The 25,412-nt window shown below is 34.5% G+C and overlaps 1 protein-coding gene across 13 annotated transcripts in view; it reads left to right on the forward strand.

Moving 5' to 3' along the window:
- LOC143202292 (uncharacterized) overlaps nt 1-13,058 on the forward strand; it is a 157,834-nt gene extending 144,776 nt beyond the window's left edge. For 6 of the 13 annotated variants that reach the window (XM_076413713.1, XM_076413722.1, XM_076413721.1 and 3 more), the window contains exon 2: nt 8,781-13,058. In XM_076413713.1, the coding sequence (XP_076269828.1) occupies nt 8,818-12,564 (3,747 nt within the window). In that variant the 5' untranslated portion in view covers nt 8,781-8,817 and the 3' untranslated portion in view covers nt 12,565-13,058. Of the gene's footprint in view, nt 1-2,435; nt 2,462-2,564; nt 2,664-8,600; nt 8,711-8,780 lie in introns of those variants that run through there. The other 7 variants (XM_076413723.1, XM_076413726.1, XM_076413724.1 and 4 more) reach the window with 5 other exon arrangements.
- Nucleotides 13,059-25,412: the final 12,354 nt, after the last annotated feature.

The raw sequence follows: 25,412 nt of genomic DNA on the forward strand, positions 1-25,412 counted from the left end.
TAGCTGGCAGCGCGTAGGCCAGAGCTTAAAATATTATATATGACCATTCCTGGTTGCTTGATTTGGGCTTATTTCGTTTTATTAGAATTATTTATTTGTAGATCATGTTACATAAATATATTGCCTGTCAAATTCTGCCAAAATTTCGCTAAGTCGATTATTATATAGATTGTTGAATAAAATTTCTTTCAAACTGATCTTAGACGCATCAATAAAAAGTCTCCCTACCTCACATTTTTTCTGAATCCTAGCTCTTGTAGAACCACTGCAGTATTATTACAAAACCACAAATTGATAAAATTACTATGTGTGCAGTATTTTTTACAAGCTGGTAGCATTTTATAATTTAAAATAAAATAAAATATATTTTAAAACAATGTTGAAAGTTCTGTTACACATATTTTCGATCTGTGCTCAAAATAATATCTAAACTACAAATGAAATACTTAAAGAAAGTATATAAAAATAAACTTTTTCAAATCACTTCAGCACATTAACATCTTCATATTTATGGCAATTTTGTCTGAAGGAGGATTTCGTTGCAGACCAGTGTTATAATTCATTGTTGTAATAATCAATACATGAAACATCATCAGTTCTGAAAATATACGATCACTTGGACGCTTTTTAAATATTTATAAATTGGTGGTTTAAATATGATCTAATTTATTGTTCGAAACTGGAACAGTAGTTAACTTGTTATCAATCTATTATATTACACACACGTACGATATTCTGACATTGTTTATTAGTACACTCATTCGTAATTAAATGCGAGTGATTTAAACAAGTAATGCGGTCATTAATTATCCTTGGCATGGGAGATACCTCTTTGCTGTTACACAAAAATAAAAGAAGTAATATCCACAGACCATCAGCTTTTGTTTCGTAATAACCAAAGCAATTTAACTTATCAATATATTTTATTTACCAGCATATAAACAATAATACGGTGAATAACGATGAGTGGTACTGTGGATGATTGATATACGTTTTAATTTATTCTGTCATGTGTGATATATTTTCCACTCAATAATGTTGCAAGAACAATTGCTACTGTGTCATAGCGTATAACATATATAGGATATATGTACATCACTCTATATCAGGGATATCAACTGCCAATGGTATGTTGAATTTTTTTATATGGTGTGTTTCCTCTTAGACCGAGCGCAAAATGGGACAAAGCTTGGTGAGGTTGTTGCCATTGAAATAATAAGTTTTCTATTATTTTATTAAAGCTTTTAAAAATAGTGTTCTTTAAAAAGCAATATCTGGAAGTTCCATTAGACCTGTTCGAACAGTTTTCTATGAAATAATTACAATAAATCATGTTTGTATTCGAAAACTACTCACTGTTTTTATACATTTCATATATTTAATATTTGATAGAGCTAACATCAAGCTGATCTTGATTCGTCACCCGCTTTGTATGAGTTCGTTTTTCGGTGAATTCAAGATTATATTTTTCATATTCAGTGACCGTTTCAGATATTTCAGTGACCGTGTCCATATTAATATTTAGTGCAGCTGCAACATGCTAAAAAATATGTTCAACAAAAATCGCAGTAAATTAATATTTATCAGTAAAAATGCTTACATCTCTAACGAATTTTACTGGCAAGGGGGGGATCTCCAGTATCTCGTTTCTGTTCAAAGTAACTTATTAGAGAGGCAATCTGTTGTCTGGCTACGAAATTTTCAATCAGAGTAATAATAAACAGCGATTTGGAATTAATCAAAACAAGTCAAGCATTAAAACAACGTTTGCCGACTAATAACCTCTTATCAGACTTGTTTTGAAGAATTTTGCATAAGGTGCATACGTGTCTGATTCTAAATTGAATTTACAAATTGCGGCAGGCAATATATTAAACATCTTGATGACGTATGTTCAAAACTTCTTTGGATAGACTATAAGTTTTGTATTACCATCATATAGTTCCCCTTACATGTGGAATATAATCCTAATGTAAGAATATAATACTTCTTACGCTAAATAAAACTCATTTAAAACTTGCAAACAAAGAATTGGTAGAGTTATTAAATTAAAATTGTTGTTGTTGTTACATATAAGAATTTGTAACTTTCCGAATGATTCTTCAACTACATACAGTTAACATGTTATTGTTAAGTGTTTACAAAAAAGTATTTTGATACACTTCGAGAGATTTTAGCTTAATTACGCCTTATCAGTGCAATATATTTCTGCATTTTTAAAAAATACTTAATGCGCAAAAGCGCTTGATAACCCCTTGTAAAACCAATTAAAAATCAAACTAGTTTTTTTTCCTCTGTTTCGAAACGGTGACCTTGCCTTCGGCCAAATAATATGCAATTATTCTGGGAACAAAATAACAAAAAAAGACTTACCAATTACGATAATAACTTTAATGCGATAGTTTAAAATTATAAGCCAACGAGGTAACTGTTTGTTAGTTGTTGTGCAAGAAATAAACGTGTAAGTTTAGTGATATCTAAGTTTTGATTCATAATTGTTGTTGTAATGTGTTGTATAAAGTACAACGTATATTACCGTTTCTTACATTTGTGTGTGTTGTTTTTTCAATACAAGGACAAATACAGTGTGTTTGCGTAATATAGAAATACCCATGCTTCACCATTTAAACTTATCTTTCATTTATTGATTTTGAAAAACGGCCGTAAGTTATTATCAACACATTATTATAATACATTCAGTTTTTTAATTATAATTCATTACATTTGAAGACTCGTTTTCAGTTATTCAAAATGCAAGAAATTATACTTTAGAAAGAATCATTATTGGATAGTAAATTGCAAGAAAATATATACATAACTACATAAAACACACATTTAAGATATAAAATTGCAGAGATGTAGAACTACGGAATAGTTTTAAGGCTTAATGCTATCTTTTGCCTTTTACAGCGTACATAATTAAAATTATTCTAGTAATTTGCTAGCGAACCCAGATAAATAAAGTAATCTCCAAAGGCTACGGTGTCACCACAGTGCTTAAGTCTTTCATCTGCAGAAAAATGAAATTGTCTCCGATGATCAAACAAAAAAAAATTCTGAGGCAAACTCTGAACGCGCCATGGTTTGTCAGAAATACCCAAATTAATCGGGAAACTGACACACCAGAAATGAGACGCCTCGTTTTCTCCATATACAAGATATTCCATGCAACCTCAGCTCTCTTCAACAATTCCCACATCAGATACCTGTCAGAGGCGTTCCCAGTCAGGTAACCCCAAAGACTATCCCCCCAAAAGCGGTTCTTCAAGGCGCCAAAGGTTCTCATATCCTAAATAAAGCGCCTTCACGGGCAATCCTCTATTACAAATTGAGTTAATATTAGCAATGAAACCTTTTCAGCTGGTAAATCAGGCCCAAAAAAAGTGGGTCGCTCTATATTATATTTTGGCATTAAGTTCATCAAGCTCCCTCTTATTACTATTACAGCTTTTTATAATTAATAATTTTTGTGATATTCACTTTACTCTTGATGTTCCAACCATATTTATATAGTTACAGTAAGCAACGTTTTGTTAGTGTTTTGTGTATTTACTTAGGAAACTTAATTAAAGGATTAATTTGAAATTAGTCTCAATAAAATTTATGTCGAAAAATTTTAATAACTTTTATAGTTACTTTTAACATAACGATACGCTGTATCTCTATTTATTTATTAATTATTTCGATTGATATCATTAAGCAATAGGAACGAAATGATTATTTGAAAAATAATTAGGCGATTGTGAAAATAGAAAGGAGTACTAAAATTTTTCTTTAAATCTTCTTGTGGACAGAGAGTATAAACGATACTTCTTATTTTCGAATTATTTAGTTTCCTAAAATGCAGGATTACATTTTTGCATACTTCTTTTTCCTTTTCAATTTTTTGTCATTACAAAAAATATAAACTGTTCTAATTTTCAATAGTTTTATACTATTTATGTTATTTTTTTTATCTGAACTTAGCTTTGTTCTTCCATATCCCCAACAATAACAGCGTAATCAAAAGTACCTAAATAAGTTTGTAATTTAATCTAAATGTAACACCTATATATATCGTATACAAGTGGTATTTCTTTTTAATCTTCTGATTTCTTGCATATTGTCCAGTAGTTGTATTGCTTCCGCGTTGTTGTGATTTAGTAACCCTTTTTAAGCGACTTCGAAAAAGGAGGAGGTTTTATGTTCGGCTGTATATATATATTTTTTAATTTATGTTCCCCGATTTCCCCGTTAATTATAGATCGATTTTCAAAATTCTTTTTTTATTCGAAAGAATGCACTTCCGAGGTGGTCCCATTGGAACCAAATCATGATCTGTTGGGGGAAGGGAGGAAATCCGAGGGAAACGCTGAAATTTCAAAGGCACGTACAAAGTTTTCACATATTTTTTATCTAAAATAATCAGATATTTGTTTATAACGTTATTGCTATTGTTTAGAACGTTATGTGATGAAAAATCAGAAATAATTTACTGTAAAATCTATACAATTACACCACATACATACACATTAAAATAATATGGTCAATAGATAATAGGTTTAGGTAGGTATTAAGCTAAATTGTGTGTAAGCAGTAGAATATAAAATACGTGTAATAGATAGGTTAAATAAGTTTTGGTTTATTTTTATTTAGTTATTACAATTATTATTTAGTTATTCATTGTTGTCTTCCATTATGTGTATATTTTATTTTAAAACGTTCTTTTTTTCTTAAAAATATAAGTTTGATTAATTTTTAGTGAGTTCTTTATTTATTTTTTGAAGTCGGTTCAATTTTTCTGTTAAAAATATTTTATCATGTTTTACTGTAATATTTCTTCGTGAGTCCGTTCGATTTCGAGGTTATTATGAAGTTCTTTGTTGATTACATAGCAATTAGCAATAAATCGAAAAACTTTAAATTTTGACTGGACATCTATGCGATTAAACTAAGTTAATGCATATGAAATATATATTTTTCCTTTTACTTTCTTAAAGGCTATAAAATGACACTTAGATTCTTTAAATTGTGCCAGGTAACAATGTAAATTCTGATGAAAATATAATTTGACGGCAACTAAAATATGTTGATGTAATAGTGGGAATGGCTTTAAAGGTATTTATAAACTTAACAGCGATAATATAGATCCAATTTAGTTAAAGTGTGATGATCTAATACTGTTTGATCTAAGTATTATCTCAATTCTTAGGAATAGCTTGGCCTTAAATACATTCCTTGTATATGGCGGCAAAATATATTGTATTTAGATTATAAGGGCAATATATTTCTACTCATACCGATTTTGACCTTATTTGTAGTATATAAACATTATTATCACGGTGGAAAAGGAAATTCTTGTTTTTTAATACATATTTTTATTCTATCTTTTTTATCGAATCTTTGTATCAAGCTTTATATTAGTTAGCTTCTTTGCTGTTTAATATTTAGAAAAAAAAATCTATAATATGAAATCTGCTTTTTAAAAGTAGGTTTACTTAAATATTTATGATATTTAAACCAGTAAAATTTTTGTTTTATGTTGTCTTCCTCCAAGCTTTGAACATTCAGGATCATTTCTTGGAAATATATGTCTATGAACGAGATCATATTCGTGCACTCTTTTTGGTATTAAGCAAAGTTAAATTAAACAAATTTCACTGGCAGCATCTTTAAAACAAATTATCGTAAAATATTTTATTCTTGTATCAAATGAACATAATTATACTTTTTGGAGTATTGAACACTTTCTTTCTGACATATCCTACTATAGTTTTTATATAGTTTTAAAAGTTGGTGTTTTTTATAAGCAAATCTGCTTCCTACCTAAATGATTTTTATAAAATATTTGATTGACATATATAAATTATGTTCAAGGATACTTGGTTCGATATTTGATAGTACACGGTAATGTTCATTCTTAACTAATATTTTATTATTAATATATGGTTAATTTATAGATTATTTTAATTCCCATTAAATACATTTTTATATTGAAATACATCGATTAATATTTAGTGGGTTATATAACTTTGGCTCCTTGAAAAATTAACATATTTTGGATTATTTCCTAAAACAACTCAATGGCTTTAATCTATTATACATATCTTATTGATGAAAAAATAAGTTTAAGATATAGATAAACTACGATATTTTTTTCTATACTCCGCACATCTGAACCAACAATTCCCGAATTTAAATTACTTTTGACCAAACGTATGACACTCAACCAGGTGGAACGGCTTCCAGTTTTCCAAAAGAAGCTCCTCAGGAGAATCTTAAAGGCTCCATGGTTTGTCAGAAATAATCAAATTCACAGGGAAACTGACACAGAAATCAAGTACCTCATATCTCAATCCTTCCACACAAACAACAACTCAGCTCAAGTTCTTCTGAAAACGCGCTTGTTCGCGAGCTGGTCGACATGCTGGGAGCTTAGCACCGCGTCACCGCTAACCTCCCCTTTTCCAGGCTGAAACAACCTCATCCGTCGTTGCAGTCATAACTTTTGCCTCCATACGACAACACACAGTCGTGTGTTGATTCAAGTTCGCGAAATTATAGTTAGTTTCACCATCTGTATTTTCGCCAGGTCCTCATGTCCAATAACGGTTGCCCGGCTAACGTAAGTTAGCAACCCACAGGGTTTAACGGTTTCGGTTTAGTGTATTGGTAAGCCCAGAGGAAGTCCCACATAACTCGGTCCAACTCCAGGCCAAATCTTCGCGATCAGGTATGCGTCATCCTCTCCACCGCATGGTAGTACGGTAATATTTTTAAAAGAAATTTAACAACTTCTACTGTAAAAAATTCTTCAAGTCTTTTGGATCTATGCAATTTCTGAAACCTTTGGAATCTAATTTTAGTTTCCAAGATTTTAGGAAAAAAGTTTTGATAAACAAGAGTCTTGGACAAAATCGTGAAAGTTTATCAAAAAGTATTACCTATTATACCAATCCAAAGTATTACCTATTATGCCAGTCAAAAGTATCTTACGATTTATCATTTTCAATTTAATTTTTTTGCCCTCGAAAACTAGCGTTCCAAAATGCTGCTATAGTTATTTACAATATATAGTTATTCACAAGCAAACTACAAAAAAAACATAAAACCACATATATTACATATAAATCTATATAAGCATAAAAACTCCTCAAGGCCACGACTAGGACGGAAGGCCAGAACATTAAAAATCAGTCGAATGAACTAGTAGAATCGAAAATAGTAACTAAAAGTAAACGACTGAAACCGTCGATAGTAAATAGTAATAAAATCAGTCGGACCGAAAATAGTGACTGAAAGAGTCGATAGTAAAAAGTAGTCAATTATTGAACAGTCGATAGTCGATTTCAGTCGATTGTTCCCAACACTAGTTATTACTTAATAAGAACTCAACGTTAATCTAAACCTATTAATTTAACTTTACCACGTGCCCATATTATTTACAAAGAAAAACAATTTTCAGACTAAATTCTAATATCAAATTAAATATAATCTTAAAATAAGACGAATATCTTAAAATAAGACGCTGAAGTATTGGGTAGATAGTATTTCAAATTATTATAGCTCTAAAATACATTTGAACATAAATAAATTTATCATTTTTCCTAGCCAAGTCATAGAATACTGCGTGGACATCAGCTAGTATTATCCCTGTTCGACAAAAAAGAATTTTCTTTTAAGTTGGTTGGCTTACATCTTACAACAAGTTGACTTATTGACAAAATTTACTTAAAAAATATTTATTTGATAAGTTGGGAAATATGTTATTACATCACAACTAAAAACAGATTAGAAAAAATATTTGATAAGCTATTGTTTAAATTACAAAAAAAAATTAAATTCCAAATGTGTTGATTGCCGAAAGACATCACAACAGTTGAGACGATGAAACATGAGTAACAGAAGTAACCTGGGAGTAACAGAAGTGTTAGTATTGGTAAACAAAATGACTTTTGTATTGTTGTGCGAACAGGGATAGTGTTCTTCTTTTATTGATTGATAATAGGCTAGGCTGGATTAATTATATTCTGTTTATAAAACCTAACACCTGTGTATTTTGTAGTATGTATTTTGTATTTTATATTTTTTTCTGTTATTAATACATTATTTAAGAATATTATTTATTTCGTCTTAGAAATACATGCGGGATAGGATTTTGTAATTTTTGTATTTTAGTTAAAGCAAATCATGTATTTTGCTCATCTCTGGATGTAATGACATGCCAGGTATACCCAATAAATTCTTCAAAATTAATTCGAATTCATAATAAACGCTACATATAGATATGTTGATTTACAACCCAACATAACTGATTAACTGAAGAACAAAAAAATAGAAACTTAATTCTGATACAGTGCTGTGAGGACGATTTTGGATTTTTTAGAAGAACTGTAACGTAATATAGATCGATGATAAATCATTCCCAAAAACCACAAAGCTGAAATATATGTTATAATCCTCCGCAATAACTTATAGATTTATCTTATTTTACGAACACATAATCTCCCAATAAGCTGATAAATATATTAACCAAGGTGTTTAAACATGGGGCGTTAAAAAAAAGAATTTTATCTTTGTTTTATCTCGTTTATTTTGCGCAAAATATCTAATATAAGATAACGATATCGACTTGTTTGTTCCTTTAAACCAATATTCATAGCTGAACTGTAATACTTGGAACATTTTACCGATCTCAGATACTTATCCGATTCCTTGACAGAATATAAGCGTAAGCGTGTATTTTTAGAATCTTACTGTATGTTAACTGGTCATTCTGAAGTCGTTTTCCGTTGTTTTAGGAGAAAGCCAATGTCAAGATAATCCAGAGGTGTCAAAATGGCTGCAGTAAGTCCACCACCGATATCGACATTCAGTATTAGCGAGGCGGATCAGAAGAAAACCGTTTATACGCTGCTGTCGAACATCAACAAGCCGAAGAGTGTTAGTGTCGCGAAAAGTGACTCGTTGACTAGTGAGGACCTAGTGATTTTGAGACATAACCCAGCGACAAACGAGAACTCTATCAACCGCTCGGCATATTTGAAACTTCACAGAAACACGTCGCCAAATAGGAATAGTGTGATCGATAAACTTAAGGAGAATTTCGAATCGAATCAGCAGAGTAACCGACCGGTAGCCAGGGCTCGGCGAAACCGATTGACGAAAAGCCAGCTTCTGTTACCCCGCAAGCACAGCGTGAAGACCGATCGCTATAGTTTGAACATCGAAAAGCGGAAGGATGTCAATTCGAATCATATAGGAAGTAGTCGAGATACCTTGTCCAACGATGAGGACCAATATGTAACCATCGTCAGGCGATCTGATTCCGAGGAGAGCATCGTGAAAATCAAAGAGGTACTATCGGCCTTTACTCTTGACACCGAGATGGAAAAGAAAAATAAGACGGGACTTCGCAAGTTTTTCTCGGCCTTTAGGAATAAAGACAAGAAGAAAAAAAGCGACGATAACAATAAGACGCAAAATAAAGATAACGCCGGCATGTACAGCGATAACTATCAGAACGAGAGCAACAACTTCAGTCGGCAGTCCACATTCAGACATACCACGGGCGGGGAGAATTACTCGATCAAGTCACCGACACAAAAACCGACAGTTCAAAGGAGCGACAGCGATGCTAAAGTTCCTAATCCCTACTTGGACGAGAAAATCGAGAGGGAGTACGCTCAACAACATATCAATCAGTTCAACAAAGTCAAGCAAAATTTCGAGAATGGGGTTTGCCAGAATTCCGACAGCACCAAAGACCGATACACTCCGATGGATAAACCACTTAAAGGTAATATATCAGCCAATGGATATATGCATATGCCTGATATTCGTAAATATATAGATTCCAGTTCCTCGGCGAGTACTTTAGAGTCGGATAAGTCCAACATTTACGCCAACGAGCCTCAACAGCCTAACGACGACTCCACTGACGATGTCAAGGATACGATCAGTCCGATACCCACCGCCAGAATCGCCGAAAACAAACGAGACACGCCCCCGAGGCTGTTGGAGACAAAACAAGACGTTCGTTTGGTGAACCCCAAGGCTCTGATACCGATCAATTCGGAGAGGGCCCTTCCTAATCCATACCAAAATGTATATGTTAAATCGCCGGTCAATGTATCCCCGCCAAATGCCACAAGACAATCGAGAAACGAGCAATACCAAATAATGACTTTACCGATGGAGACGACTCCGCAGCGACCAAATCTGAGCGATACTTACGGGACAGTGTTCGATAGTATAGAAGACAGGACTTTGTACGTGGGGTCGGGCTCTACCAGAACGAGTCCCAAGGAAACGGATAAAGTACCCCGTTCACCGTCACTTGAACCATCCAAACTGAAATTACCGCCAAATAGGGAAATTGTACCGCTCGCGCCAAGGGTTCGTTCCCCAATACCATCCGATAATGTCAGCACAGAGAAAATTATCGCTACCGAGTTGTTGAAAGCCAGGAAATCGCCCAAGCCAACGAAACGTAACAACAGGGATTACAGTCCAACTCACCAAAGACTAGAAATAGACATAGATTATCCAGACAATATTAAAAACGTCAGCAAGGATAGCTTATTATTGAGTACCGATAACCTTTCCGCTAAGCCACCCTCCGGTACCACCAACAAGCAACCGTTTAAACCGATCCAGGAGAACGGTCGGTTTGGTAGTGACAATCACAGACAAAGTCAGGCTTCACCAAGTAGCGCAGATACTTTGTACAGAAGGAGTCAATCATCTCCACTCGGCAGTACCGATAAAATCATAACCAACGCTCAAGTACACATTAATCCATCAGTTAATAGAACTCCAACCCCAAACAACTCTATGCAGAACCTGTCTCTTTCACCGATTAAGTCATTTAACGGAACCGCCAGATCTATTACGCCATCAGTGTTAAAAGCAAACGATTCACCAAAGACCCCCCAGAAGGAGGACATAAGGAAAAGCGTGGAGGCATATTACTGGAAGGAGGTCAGAAAGCTAAAAGATCGCGAGGATCAGGAGCTTTATATGCTTCAGATGCAGTACGAAAATTGCTATCCATACTTCGAGGAGCCCACCAGCGTCAGGAGATCGAGGAGTTTATCACCCTCGGCGAGTAGAAACAGTAGGAGAAGTTTGAGTTTACCGCGAGATATCAAAACTCAACCTCAAACCGTGGTCGCGCCAGAAAAAAGGTACTACCCCAACGCCATCCCCGAAAATCACGCCGTCCATCATCAGGTGCATCCCAAGAGTCTTCAGCAGATCCAGTTCCAGCAGCAGAAATATTTCAATAGGGCGGCTCCGGAGCGTCGTACCTTCGATGGTGGCAGTCCAAGAAAGATAGACTCCACCAGCAGTCTGTATCGACCAATCTTCAAAAGAGGTAGTCTGAATACGCCGATCCAGCAAACAATCGATGATCCGCTGAAACGAAAAGTCAGTTTTTCCGGTGCTTCCGATCAGAACGTGCAGTCGTGGCCGACCAAAAACGGCTTCACCAAGAGCCCGCCTCAGAGGAGGATTCTGGACAAGAGCCAAAGCCAACTCGACGACGATGTTTTTGTGCCGAGCACCCCGAACGATATCCGATACAATCAATTTCGAACGAATTCGAGAACCGACTCCACCAACGAGCAGCTGTACTATAACACGAAACCAAACACGGTGCGAGCGAATGGAGATCAGTTTTACATCAGTAAGGGCAATATAAATCCACAGTACATGACTCAGAAACAGATAGCTGAAGGTCCGTACGCTCAGAGGGTGGCTCAGTTCGACGACGCCCTGTACGGACAACCGCGGGATAGTCTCGTACCCCAGCCGCAGATGCCGGTGCTAGTGCGCCACGGTTCTATACAAATAGCAGAGGAGCTGGGTTACATGCCCAGGCCTGGTCTAAGACGCGTGTCGTATCAAAATAATAATATAGCCAGACGTCCTAGCGCAGCACCTACACCGACTCAGGAGCTGCATGGCGGCAAAACTCCTCAACCGTTACAGTTACGTCGGGAGATTATTTTGAACGACGAGATCTTCGGCCAGTTCGGTGGTTACGTCCCCAACCAAGACATCGTGCGCGGATCTCAAACACCCAGTATCTATTCGTCGAGACAAAGTATCGCCGAGTATCCGCAGGTACGACCGTCTCCACGTCAGATATCCGTTAACAATAAAGTATGTGACATTTACGGACAGATCCACGACATGGACAACCCCAGGGTGCAACAGACGGGAGTCATCATGGGCCAGCTACATCGAAATCCCGGTAGTCCCATGATGGTTCGGAACTCGTACTCGCAACTACCTGCTCGAGAACCCTTCGTGCGTAACAGCAGGCTTACAGCTAGTGCGAATGACATGTACCATCGCCCCCAGCAAAACGTCCCGTATTCAACCGAACAGTTATACGGAAGACTCGATTCTCAAATGAACGAGACCGAGGTCTTCAATCGACCCCTTCCACCGGTGCCCCAGGGCAGGAAAATGATGAACAGGAACATAATTTCCGACACGGAAAGTGTATCTGACATCAATGACGTGCACAGGATGATGAACGGCACTAGAAGTCGAGGTATATATGGTAAGTAATCCTAAATTTTGGGCTAGTAGACTATGGATTTTCTTTGGAAGAAATATTTTGCTTCATAACCTTCACTCTATCGCTGTTTTCATCAACAACATCATCACTTTTTCATATAAGTACATTCCTTATCATAACGAATTACTGTCCCAAGCTTTAGTTTTAATTACTAACCACCGGCAAGGATAAGATTGGATAAAAATCGGAAACAGAATGTTTCTTCCAGCTAGCTCAAAATCTTGAATTGATGCCGCTGTTCATGTTCTGTTATATTTCCGTGCTTATCAACCGCAGTATTAATATTATGCTTTTAATGTCTGTTAATGTGCTTGTATAAATAGTTTTTATATGAAATGATTTGAACGCAGACTTTGGGCGTCTATTGATGTAAACAATATTTATGAAAACAGTAAATGTTCTTACGATGTATATATACAAAATTATTATTTTGTACTGTAATTTATATTATTAAATTATATAATATATCATATTATAAAAGTAAGATGGTGTTTTATTTTGTTCCTGATCTAGAAAAGGGTGATTCAACTCCAGGTTTTGATGCTAATTATTTCCATTTCTTAGTGGGTTGTGGTATCATTTAGTTTTTCTTTGGGAATTGCATCTATTTCAGAATAAGTATGGCTGTAAAGTCACTACATAAGAGGAAGAACAATAATAAGTTAGCTATTCAGACTTTCCACAACGTATATTAAAATACAGGGTTTGTAGTACTAATTAACAATCTCATGAAGGAAACGATTTTGGGGTTTAAAATGTAATATTACTAGCTGTAGAAACCAATCTTTAGCATCTTACACTATTCTTCCATGACCGCTGAAGTCTTATTTTTTATGAAATTTATTTTCCTTATGGATATATTGAGATAAAATAAGAATCAAAAGCCAGATATGGTAAAATCTAACAAATGGGGAAATGAAAAATATAATTCGTCTTCTGTGAACCAAGTATTTTCTCATTTAAGATTTCTTTAATATGAGCTTATTATTTTATCAAAATTCGGATAACGAAGTTTTTAAAACTCAAAATATAACCAAAATATTAGCTTGGTATAAAAAATTATTGACAATCGCATATTTCTAGTAACTAGTGACTAATATTCAATAAAGGTATATTATAGCTTTTTTAAAACGTGAATTTCGCTGGAATATGGTAGATATAGAAATGGGGTCATTCGCCAAGAAGGTATTTTTTGTTATTCGATAGTAGTCGTAGAAAAAGTTTATAAAATCATTAAACCACTGGTTTACAACACAAAAATCTATTAACTGATTTCAAAATACCAGGGAAAATAATGAATGAAGAGGCGACTTGTTCAACGACGATGCAATATGACGCCGAGGGTTTTTATCTACTAAGAAACGGATCAAAACATATAATCTCACTCACTACATTATTCAGTCTTCAACTTCGACTTCAGACGTATGACTCTGATTGCTCGAATACTATGCAGTCCGTTGCCAGAGCCTCAAAAATCGGTTTTAAAAAAACGATCACATTGATGTACGTGGTCGTTGTACCCAAACAGGACTTATAGGCCTAATAAATAGTTTCGTCTGCCAGTTTGCTTTCGTTGATCCTCTAAATGACACCCTTTCTACTCAAATTTCCATGGGATCCCTGCATGGAATAGTTCCCCAAGTTTTGGTGACTCCAAATTCCAATGGTCTACGGATGAGAAACTGAGTTACTTCAATCATACTTTGGCGGCCGTTCATCTTGAACTATAAGCTACACTCCAAATTCCAGTAACTATGTTAGTTCACAGAAACTTTGGTGCCCTTAAACCCTTAACTGAGATGCTTGTACCAGAATAGAACTATAGAGTAAGGATATTTTTCAAAGATTGTTTCTTGAATGTTTTCTAATTGGAGTAGTTTGTGGCAATTGGAAGGTTTTTGAGCACCTGTACTCCAACTTTTATGATCTTACAGCCCTAAACAGTTGCTATACTTATTACGGAAATTCACTTAACTCGACTATTTTCTATTAATAAATAATAGGATTAAAAAAAACGACTAGAATTAATCAATAGGAATGACGTTCTTTTCCATGACGACTACATTAGGTCATACACATATTTAGAAACTGGACAAAATTTGAGAGAGGTTAACTGGGATGTTTTCATGCATGGACGGTATAATCCGGACTTTTCTCCGTTCGAGTATCATTTATTTCAGTTTGTAAAACTATCTACGATGGCGGAATTATGGTTTACCAAATAAAAATGGTGAAATATTATTGATAAGCATTCGAACACAAAACTTAATGAACAAAATCATAATTAGCTTTACATTTTATTTTTGACTTTCGAAAAAAGCGGAAAAATAAAAGTACTGTGTTCCTACTCTGCTTCTAACATTATTATTAGATTCAACGCAACTCTGTTTGGGTAAGTATTTGAGAATAGTTTAAGCAACAACTTAGTTAATTATATTTGATTATTTGGATTATTATTAAAATTGATAAGTATAATTTATCTATAACGATAACAATTTGATATGCGACATTATGAACTACTCGTATTACATACATCCAAGTGATACGTCTGTTCTTTTTTACTACCTTATTTATTTAGTTACTCCACTAAATAACAAATAGTTTCATATAGATATTTTATACAGACATTTCACATCACATTTATCATGATATTATTAATTTTAGAAAATATGAGTTATCAACTCGCTTGGATTGTTTTAGAGTAATGAATTGTTCCTCAGGGCACATTTTTTGTTTACTGACATATTATCCCTTCCTTTTTGCTTTATCCCTCTTCTGTTCCGAAAGTACTTTACTGTTCTCCGTGCATCTTGAATTCTATAATTTTGATCTAAGCTTAAGCTAAGTGTGTACTTGTCACCACGTATCTTGTCTGTAGTTTTCTATTTTAGTACTATTGTAACAGGTCTATTGAAAAGTCCGCGGCCTACCATAGTAAAACACATTTTTTAGCAAAATTAGTTTTTTTTTATTCAACATAATTCCCTTCAAGGGTGATACACTAATTATAGCGACCCTCCAACTTCTCGATAGCATTTTTGTAGTACAATTTGTCCTTTGCTTCAAAAATAGGCCTCAGACGCGGCGATCACGTCTTCATTTGACAAAAATTTCTTCCCAGCGAGCATTCTTTTGAGATTTGAGTACAGGAAATGGTCGCTGGGAGCCAGATCTGGAAAATACGGTGGATGAGCAGGCAATTAGAAGCCCATTCATGGATTTTTGCCATCATTTTCACTGACGTGTGACACGGTGCATTGTCTTGGTAAAGCAGCACTTTCTTTTTCTTCAAATACGGCCGTTTTGCGACGACTTCGCCCTTCGTATCGATGCATATACTCGGCTTTATTACGCTTCATCATCTTCAAACACTGCTCCGAATCATCAACTCGTCGTTGTTTTTGGTCCAAAGTGAGCTCGCGCGGCACCCACTTTGCATAGAGCTTCCTCATACACAAATACACAAATATTCGTCAATGATATGATGTACATGTCTAGTTGATATATTTAGAGTGTGTGCTATTTCATTCAGTTTCAATTTACGGTCATTTTGTGGATTTTTAAAATATTTTCGTCGGTAACAACCTCTTTTGGGCGTCCACTACGTCTTCGGTGCTCATTTCACTACGTCTAAACTTAGCATACCAATCCTTGACGGTTGATTTTCCTGGGGCAGTGTCCGGAAACTTGGCATCAAGCCAAGTTTTTGCTTCAACTGTACTTTTTTCCTCCAAGGGCTAACTAAAAAACACATGGACTTTTCTGTACTGTCAATTCACCTGTTACTCCAGAGACTGAGATAGGGCCGATGGGTCCTCCAAGTTACATACCTAGGTTTATCTTATCATGAAGACAAATTAAAGTCGAAAACGAAATTGTCGGAGACGACTAGTAACAATGTATTAATTAAATAATAATAAAAATATATTTCTTACATTCATAATCAGATTAAATTTAAAATTAGGTCTTCGTTTTTTTTTCTGTTCATTTTCTCCGTGAATAACCGAATTTAAAAAACCAAACACGAGGATGTTCCCGTTATATATGTATACATAAATAATATCTAAAAAATTTCAGGTCAAATTTCCACCCCAGAAGCGGGGAGAAGGTAACACGTCCCCCAACAAATCAGTTACTTTTCCATTTATCTTTTAAGCGAAATATTCCCCTAATTTATCTCGTGCTTATCCTACCGAGTAATTCAATTGTATTTGTAAGCAGTATTATTGGCAACCGGAAATAGAGTTTTCTTTTATCTAATATAAGAGGATTTTCAGTGATAAAGGTATTTTTGATACTCTTATTTAGCAGGGGATCCAAGTTTTACGTGAAAGAGGCGTGACTATCACGAGATTTAAAAATATTTTAGACCTATTCGGTCTACTTTTTAACCGACTTCGCAAACGAAGGAGGTTCTATGTTCGGCTGTCTATTTTTTTTTAATGCGTATATGTTTGCCGATTTCTGCGTCAAGTGTGGGCCGATTTTCAAAATCCTCTTTTTATTCCAAAGAGTACGCTTCCGAGGTGATCTCATTGGAAGCAAATCAGGATCTTTTGGGGGGAAGGAGGGATCTAGGGAGACGGTCAAATTTCAAAGGTACATACAAAGTTTTCAAATATTTTTAACCAACTTCGAAAAAGGTGGAGTATCTCTGTTAGGCCGTTTTTTTTTTTAATGTATGTTCTCCGTCAATTGTGGGCCGATTTTCAAAATTCTAAAATGTCGTTATCAGTTACAAGATATTCAACTTTTTGTTTAATACGATCTTAGTATTATTTATGGCCTGGTAGATTGAGGAAATACTTTTTCACCTTAAGATGCTAGATCTTCCTCTATAAATTGCAAGTCTAAAATATTTCTATTACGTTATTTTATTCCTAAATCATAAATATTTTTTTCTGTTGCAATTTGTTGTTACAATTCTATTTTCTAAATTTTAATAATAATTATGTGCTATAATACTTCATAAAATTGATAATGCATGTATATTCTATTTTAACATATTTGATAAATAATACCCTACCTTATCCCTAATTATACCGCCCACAATGTTTACCTACTATTTGACCACTCAACTGACTATATATTTTTCTTAGATATAATGAGTGTGACGATAACACTTGTGGTCTTAAACAGGATCAAGAACTAGTGTATAGGCAAAAAGGTAAATTTTTTATTTTCCAATATGTTTTGGCTATGAGCATAGTTTTTTCGTTGTTTTGGTAAGTATGTCTAATAAAGGTTCAGCCGTACTGATTTAGTTATAATGAAAATGTTATAACTAAATTATTATATTATAGAAGTTATATTAGAACAAGATAATTTCATGAGTAATGAGCAAAGTGAAGCCGTTGAAGATGACTAGTGCATAGGTCATGTAACAGATCAATTGCAAAGTCCCCGGCCTACCATAGTAAAACACATTTTTTTGGCAAAATTAGTTTTTTTATTCAATATAATGCCCTTCAAGGGTGACACTGATTATACCGACACTCCAACTTTTCGATACCATTTTTGTAGTACGATTTGTCCTTTGCTTTAAAATAGGCCTCAGTTTCGGCAATCACCTCATCATTCGACGAAAATTTCGTCCCAGCGAGCATTCTTTTGAGATATGAGAACCGAAAATAGTACTGGGGACAGATCTGGAGAATATTGTGGATGAAGAAACAATTCGAAGCCCAATTCATGGGTTTTTGCTATGATTTTCACTGACTTGTGACACAGTGCATTGTCTTGGTAAAGCAGCACTTTCTTTTTCTTTTTTGTGGATTTTTTAAAATCTTTTCGTCGGTAACAACCCCTCTTGGGCGTCCACTGCGTTCGCCGTCGTCGGTGCTCATTTCAGCATGTCTAAACTTAGCATAGCAATCCTTGATTTTGATTTTCTTGGGGCAGTGTCCGGAAAATCGGCATCAAGCCAAGTTTGTGCTTCAACTGTATTTTTCCCTTCAAAAAGCAATATTTTATCAACACGCGAAATTCCTTTTTATCCATTTTTTTTCACAATAACATTTTTGACAAGAGGTCAAGAGGGTTACTAGATTACATATACATAAAAAAAATAAATACACTGGTCCTGTCACATGACTAATAGTAATATTCGCAATAATTCCGTTTTCGTCTAGTGAGGTTATATTCAATCACTGTTATATCAACACTGTTCACTCAAAAAAACTCAACACTATTTAATAGACAATCTTTTTTTGTCATAACAAACTGCAGTTTTTTGTTCTAAGTACTGTTAACATGAGCAACAACGACATTAAACTAAGAAAATTTGTTGTTCTCTATTTGATTTGAATAAATCTGCAGCCATCGCCCATAACACACGTGTAGAAACTTATGCTGATGCTCACCGTCAGATCTCAACGATTAAATGTGGTGATTTAAATGTTAATTTCAAAACATTTTGGACGAAAACCCAGCTCAAAGAATGTTGACACAGTCTAATTAGATATATGGGTAGTTTGATTAATCAACTGCTTCCAAGCGGCTACATGGGAAACACTCAATAGGAGTGAAAACAACTAGCACACAAATTGACTGAAAATGCTATTTCAAACAATTTCAAAATCGTGGTTTGAGCGGTTGCCAGACAACAAAATGAGACTGTTCTGAAGTGAGTTGAGCTGACGATGACAAGTGGCAATCTACTGTGAGAATCTCAAGTACAAAAGGTCATGAGTTTGTCCAGGAAAGACGAATAAAAGGGAAAAAAGAAGCGGAATATTCATGCCTATAAATTATAGCTGTTGATATGGCGGGATTAGCAAGATGTAGTGTGTTACTGCCGATATCTGCCATAAAACTGAATGATGTATTGTTGCAAACAAAGTAGCAATAATCAAGTAGCAAACACAAAGTCATCCTCTTGCATCACAATGCTCCGTCACACGTTACAAGAGTTCTAAAAGAAACGGTGTTGCAGCTTGAATGAGATATTCACTAGGTGTAGTGCTTACACACGTATGTTAGCCTTCAGTTATATTCATTGAGGTCATTTAACACCATTCGATTGATTTAGACTCATTCATCTCGACTTCCACTCTGGAAAGATAAATAAATTACATTTATTTCGTTAATTTTAAAGTAGTTACCCGAGGAGTTCCATTTCCGAAAACGTCCATTGTGGATTGATAAAAAGGCGTCGTAATCAAAAACCGCATTGGTTTTATTTTTCCGGAACTAGTTAACCAGTGCAAAAGGAAAACAATGAATCAACTCAGCGCCTTCCAAAGTTACGGAACTATTATCATTTAAATTGGGAATTGAAAACGGGTCGGCCCAAAAGCGGCGCAGTTGGCGGCCAAGATATCTCAATTAAAGTTCGAATAACCGCTAACAGGAAAACTCCCGACTATATAATGTGACTGGGCGAAGCTCGAAGTGTTGTTTTCTGCCGTAACGATGATGTCTCCTTTATAATGCTTATTTTATGAGGCTGTGGCGATTTTAAAAAGCTAACAAGATGCTCTAGGAGTAACTGTATTTAAGTAAGGATTGTTTTTATGAAAGTTAAGAAGAATTTTCCGGTTTCGATGGTGAATAATTTTGAAAAACCATTATATAATATTTTAATATATTCACTACTTTTTAAAAATGTATTATTTTCAAGGGAGACAAAGGTTTTCAGGATTTTTTTTCTATTTTCAGCTTTAAATTCATTTCAAAATGCTAGTTGGTATTAAATAACTTCCTTATACAGTCAGAAAATAATGAAGTTGAGCTTGAAAGCGTCAAAATCGTTTACTGTTGTGTTAAATATGCATTAGGTGTACCAGGAAATCATTACCGGTCTTTCTATCAGATGTATGTCATATTTTGCGAAACTATTACCATCATAGATTTATACCTCTTTGAAAAGGTCAAGTTTCGTCAACTCAAGATGCGAAACTGTAAGAGTTACTCGATAAAGACCTAAACCAATATCAAAAGCAATTGGCATAAGCGTTAAATGTAAGTAAGGAAACGATTAGCGACTGGACTAAAATAAAAATTTTGTGAAGATGTCCGCCACATCAATTGAAGGACAGGCAAGGAGGCGCTGAAAGCACTTGGGTGGGACATATTACAGCAAACGTCACTAAAAGACCTCGCCATCCGTGTGTATACAAGTTTCTATTGGCTAGGACTGCACATGCGCACTTATTTTAATCTAACCTGACAGTCTTTACAACTCGCGTCCTTTTCTACCACGCCTTTCGTACCACAATCTTAGTTATGGTTAGATGTCATTTTTAGGTTAATTTTGTATTTAAATTTTGTTGAAATAATATAATTATTTCATAGGCAAAATTAGCAGCAGATAATGCGAAAATAAGCGTATAAGATATGAATTATTAATAAAATATTATCATTTTATAACACTAATTTAGTAGATTGTTGGAATAACTTGTATAGGCATGGATGGCGAGGTCTTTTACTGTTGTCTTATTACCGCACCTGCCCGTACTCTCCAGATCTTGCCCCGTCGGACTATCGACTTTTACGCCAATTTCGAAGTTAGAAAGTAAAATAAAATAGAATTAACTGAAATGAATGCTTCAGAAATATTAGCCATAAGATATCAGTTCGGAGGAAACAAAACAGTTTCGACTTATCTACGTCTTTTGTAAAATGCTACCGATTCATTCAAACATATAATATGATGCTGTAAATAAACTGTTTTTTTTTTCGTAACACTAAGAAAAATTTTAATCAACTTTGGAAACCGCTTTATGTCGTTTAAGAGGAACACAAGAAAATCATGAGAATATTACTTAAAATAGACTGTGATCGTCGACATCTAAGCAGGCTCCAATTCAAGAAAGAATCATGTAGCCCAAGAAAAAAAACTATTAATTATAATTTTTGTGATATTTTATGGATTTGCTTTCATTAACAATAATTACTGTAATATATTCTGATTTAAATTTACAGCCACATTAAATCGCCGTAGTCATAAAATTGTAGAACTACGCCATAAGAACATCGAACATGCATTTAAAAATATAACCATTTTACGATTAGAAGCCGCAAAAATAAGTTCATCTGCACATCGGGAAGGAACAACAGGGAACCCAACTCGGTTCCGACTTTACCTTCGAATAAGTGCATAAAGACAGGACTCATACAGCTACCGTTGCGAACCAGCGGTCCATAGAATCATCTTTCGATATCTAGAAATAGTAAATGGCTACTAAGTTGTCCCGTCGAGAGCTAAGAACTGCAATAAAATCCGGGCTGTAAATTTTATCTTTTTACAGCCAAAACAATACTGTTGGAATATTACCGTTCAAGTAAGTGCAAGGAACAACAGTCTACACCAGACATTAATAAAACTTGAAAACGTGTTGCTAATTATAGCTGACATAAGACCCATCTTTAGTTAGGTATTGTTTGCTAATACTGCGAGGGTCTCTTAAAGTTTTAAACAGTTTAATTCAATGATAATGGCGTCACATACATTTATTACACTGTTAAATTTATTGTTTAATTACTGACTAATATTTTCAGTTGATGTGGTTACTCAAAACAAAAGTTCTTTGAATAACAGCAAGTGAAATATGAGTATTTGATTCAAAGGATTTCAAAGAATACTCTAACATTTTTTAATCTTACTTCTTTGGTTTAGTTCGCCTCAATCTTCTAATTTATCCACTAGATCTATTATGTCGAGCCGAGTTTAAACAACACAAATGAAATCTTATATTAAAAGGTCTCATCCACCAAGAGAACAAGGTCTAACACCTTGTAGATCCTGGCTGGGAAAATGGAGACTCTAAAATAAACTTAATAACTGACTTTGATGACGAAAATACCGAAGTTTAAATTGCTTGACGAATGAACTTAATTTCTGGAATCGGCTTTCAGTAATTACCTCCTAATTTATATAATATGCCGAAAGATAAGAAGGTAAAACTCCAATATATTGACCGTCTCAGTAATCAGTAGATGTCGATGACTGAAATAAAGCGGTGTTAGAAGTAATACATAGAAAACTAAGAGAAAGAATAAAGTTAAACCACCAACTGATGAGTTGGTGGGAGGTTTATTTACTATAAACGTAATAAACCTGGCGGTGGAATGCATGACACATACCTGATCGCGGAGACTTTCCCTGGAGTGACAAGTTGGACCGCGTTATGCAGGACTACCTGTGGTCTTACCAATACACTAAACCGAAACCGCCTCACAGTTGATCCCTGTAGATCGTTACTGTTACTGCCTTAAATTTGGAGATATAGCACCCGCCGATCTGGCAGATGTTATTGGACACGAGGACCCGGCAATTCTATTCATTCGCGAGTTTGAGTTAACACAGGGCTGGATACCATCGTATGGGGCAAAAGTTATGACTGCAGCGACGGATGAGGTCGTTTCATCCTGGAATAGGGGGAGGTTAGACCGCTAATAGATAGACGTGGTGCTAAGCTCCCAGCATGTCAACCAGCTCGTGAACAAGCGCGTTTTCAGAAGAACTTGAGCTGAATTGTTGTTTGTGGAATAATTGAGATATGATTACTGATTATGGTGCTTGATTTCTGGAGTGTCTATTTCCCTATGAATTTGATTATTTCTGACAAACCATGGAGCGTTTAAGATTCTCATGAGGAGCTTATTTTGGAAAATTTGAAGCCGTTTCACCTGGTTGGGTGTAACAAACTTGAAGATCCGTAGAGTGCGGACCGAATTAGCATCTTGTAAAATAAACATTTGATGGAGATGGGAAGTCTGCTAGAAGGGCAAATCAGAGAAAATAGCAGGTTTGCTATCCCCGAACTATTATTCTAATACAATTAAAGTAATGAATAGGCAGGATTTACTAAGTCAGTAATTACTGAAGTTACTACTTGCTAATAAACAAAGCAACATTTCAGCAGTCACCAGGATGGTCAGAATTAATATATAAGAAACAAGAAAAGAAAGATCAGCCACGAATAGAGTTGGCAATGGCTTAAAAACCACAAAGTGGTAGTCACTTGTTAATGTGAACTAATTGATCAAGTGTAATGCACATTATTGAATTGTTTACATTAACATTAACATGATATAAATGATTTGAATAATAAACGTTTTATTAAAATAAAAGAACAAAACATATACGTATATTTATAATAAACTAAACAAATATTTCAATAGCGATAAGCAATTTTAGTCTGTCTTTATTAACGTTTGTCATTGTCTTACAATGCAACCGCCTTTAATTTAGGAAGAACTAAAATACTTGTATGTGATACTTCTTTTGTTTCAACCGAAGTTAAGCTTGGTTAAAACATTTCTAACTTGAATAGGAACGTTCTCATCATCATCACTGCCCATATCTTCCTCCTTATAAACATTGGTTTGCTTATCTTTATAATTTAATATCATCTGGAGTACGCGATGTTGGTATTCACTATTTTCAATAAGTTAGCAACATCCAAGGACGCAGTGGCAAGGATTCGCAATTGTTCCCTAATTTCACTCAAGGGAACGTTGTCATCTTCATCATTGGTACAAAATATATTATTACAACATTTTTGTTGTAGTTGAATATTCTTGATAAAAAACATTCCTGGTCATATGCAAATCTAAGAGTTTTTTGGGAGTCTTTAATAGGAAGTGGAAACTTTTAGCAGTATAGTTTAGTAAGTCTATGACCATAATTTACCCAATCTCATTCCTCACTTTCTGTTCTGGAGCATATTTAGTTGCATTATCTAACAATAAGAACGCTTTTTTTAGAAGATTATGTTCTATTAGAAAGTATCTTACTTATGACTTAAATATATATGCATCTTTAATTTATGAATAGAATATTTGCAATGCAAAAACGGTTTTTGAACAATCATATTCAATGGGATGTTTTAAATGTTTTAAAGTTGAGAGTGTGGATTTTTTTCTTTTCATATTATAGTTGGCGTTATTTTGTGTGAAACAGTGGCATTACTTTAGTTTTGGCTTATTAATAAAGAAACCTTATAAGTTTTACTGTTTTCTTCCCAGAGTAGATTTTTGAAACACAAATACAGTTTACTGGTTACATTTTCGAATAAAGATCACTTTCATCGACATTTTACAAGCGTTATATTCCACTTACCTTGTAGACTTACCTCCATAACTGTTTCCATCAATTTTACTTTGAATGATTGTATTAATTCAGCCTTGCTTCCCAACACCTTTTACCGTTGTTTTAAATATCACTTATTCTACATTCTTCCTTTTAATGTTTTAACGTTTTTCTGTTTACCGAGCATCCAAATGTCTTGTATGTTTTTTGTAAAATTTGTATTCAAACGCTAAACTGTTTGCCTTCGATACACTATATTTTTTATCAACTCTATTCCTCCCATTCCTAGTGTAACTTCGTTGTATTGATGACCCGTAGATGTGCCGTAAAAACAGTAAACGCGTGAAATGTACTAGCTTAAATTAAAGAAAACCAAATGTACTCTAAACACTCAAACTACTGAACGTGTGTCTCGGAACTTTATCGTAGTCTATAGATTTTCCAAATTAGATCGGGGATTACCCTAATAACTCTCAAATTTATCCTATCATTGGAGAAAATCTCAAATTCAACTTAATATCAGGCGCCTATTCATATCCACTGTAACAGAGATTTTATATTTTGTTAAAACATTATATTTGTGGCTGCTACTAAAGATCTATTTCGATAGGTACCTTTCGGAATCATAGTTTATCACGATGAACATGATGGTTTAACTTAAAATTATTGTCTATTGTTTTCTACCTGACTATTTCTCATGTGTCGGGTTATTTTAAAACCCAGGGCGTAAAATTAAGATTATATTCAATAAAACGATAGTAAACAATTTAACATTTTAAATAAATAATAACAGAGATCAAA

The sequence above is a fragment of the Rhynchophorus ferrugineus genome, unplaced genomic scaffold, assembly GCF_030347505.1.
Source record: "Rhynchophorus ferrugineus isolate W39M unplaced genomic scaffold, kcgeb_rfMv2 rfM9, whole genome shotgun sequence".
NCBI classification, from domain to species: domain Eukaryota; kingdom Metazoa; phylum Arthropoda; class Insecta; order Coleoptera; family Curculionidae; genus Rhynchophorus; species Rhynchophorus ferrugineus.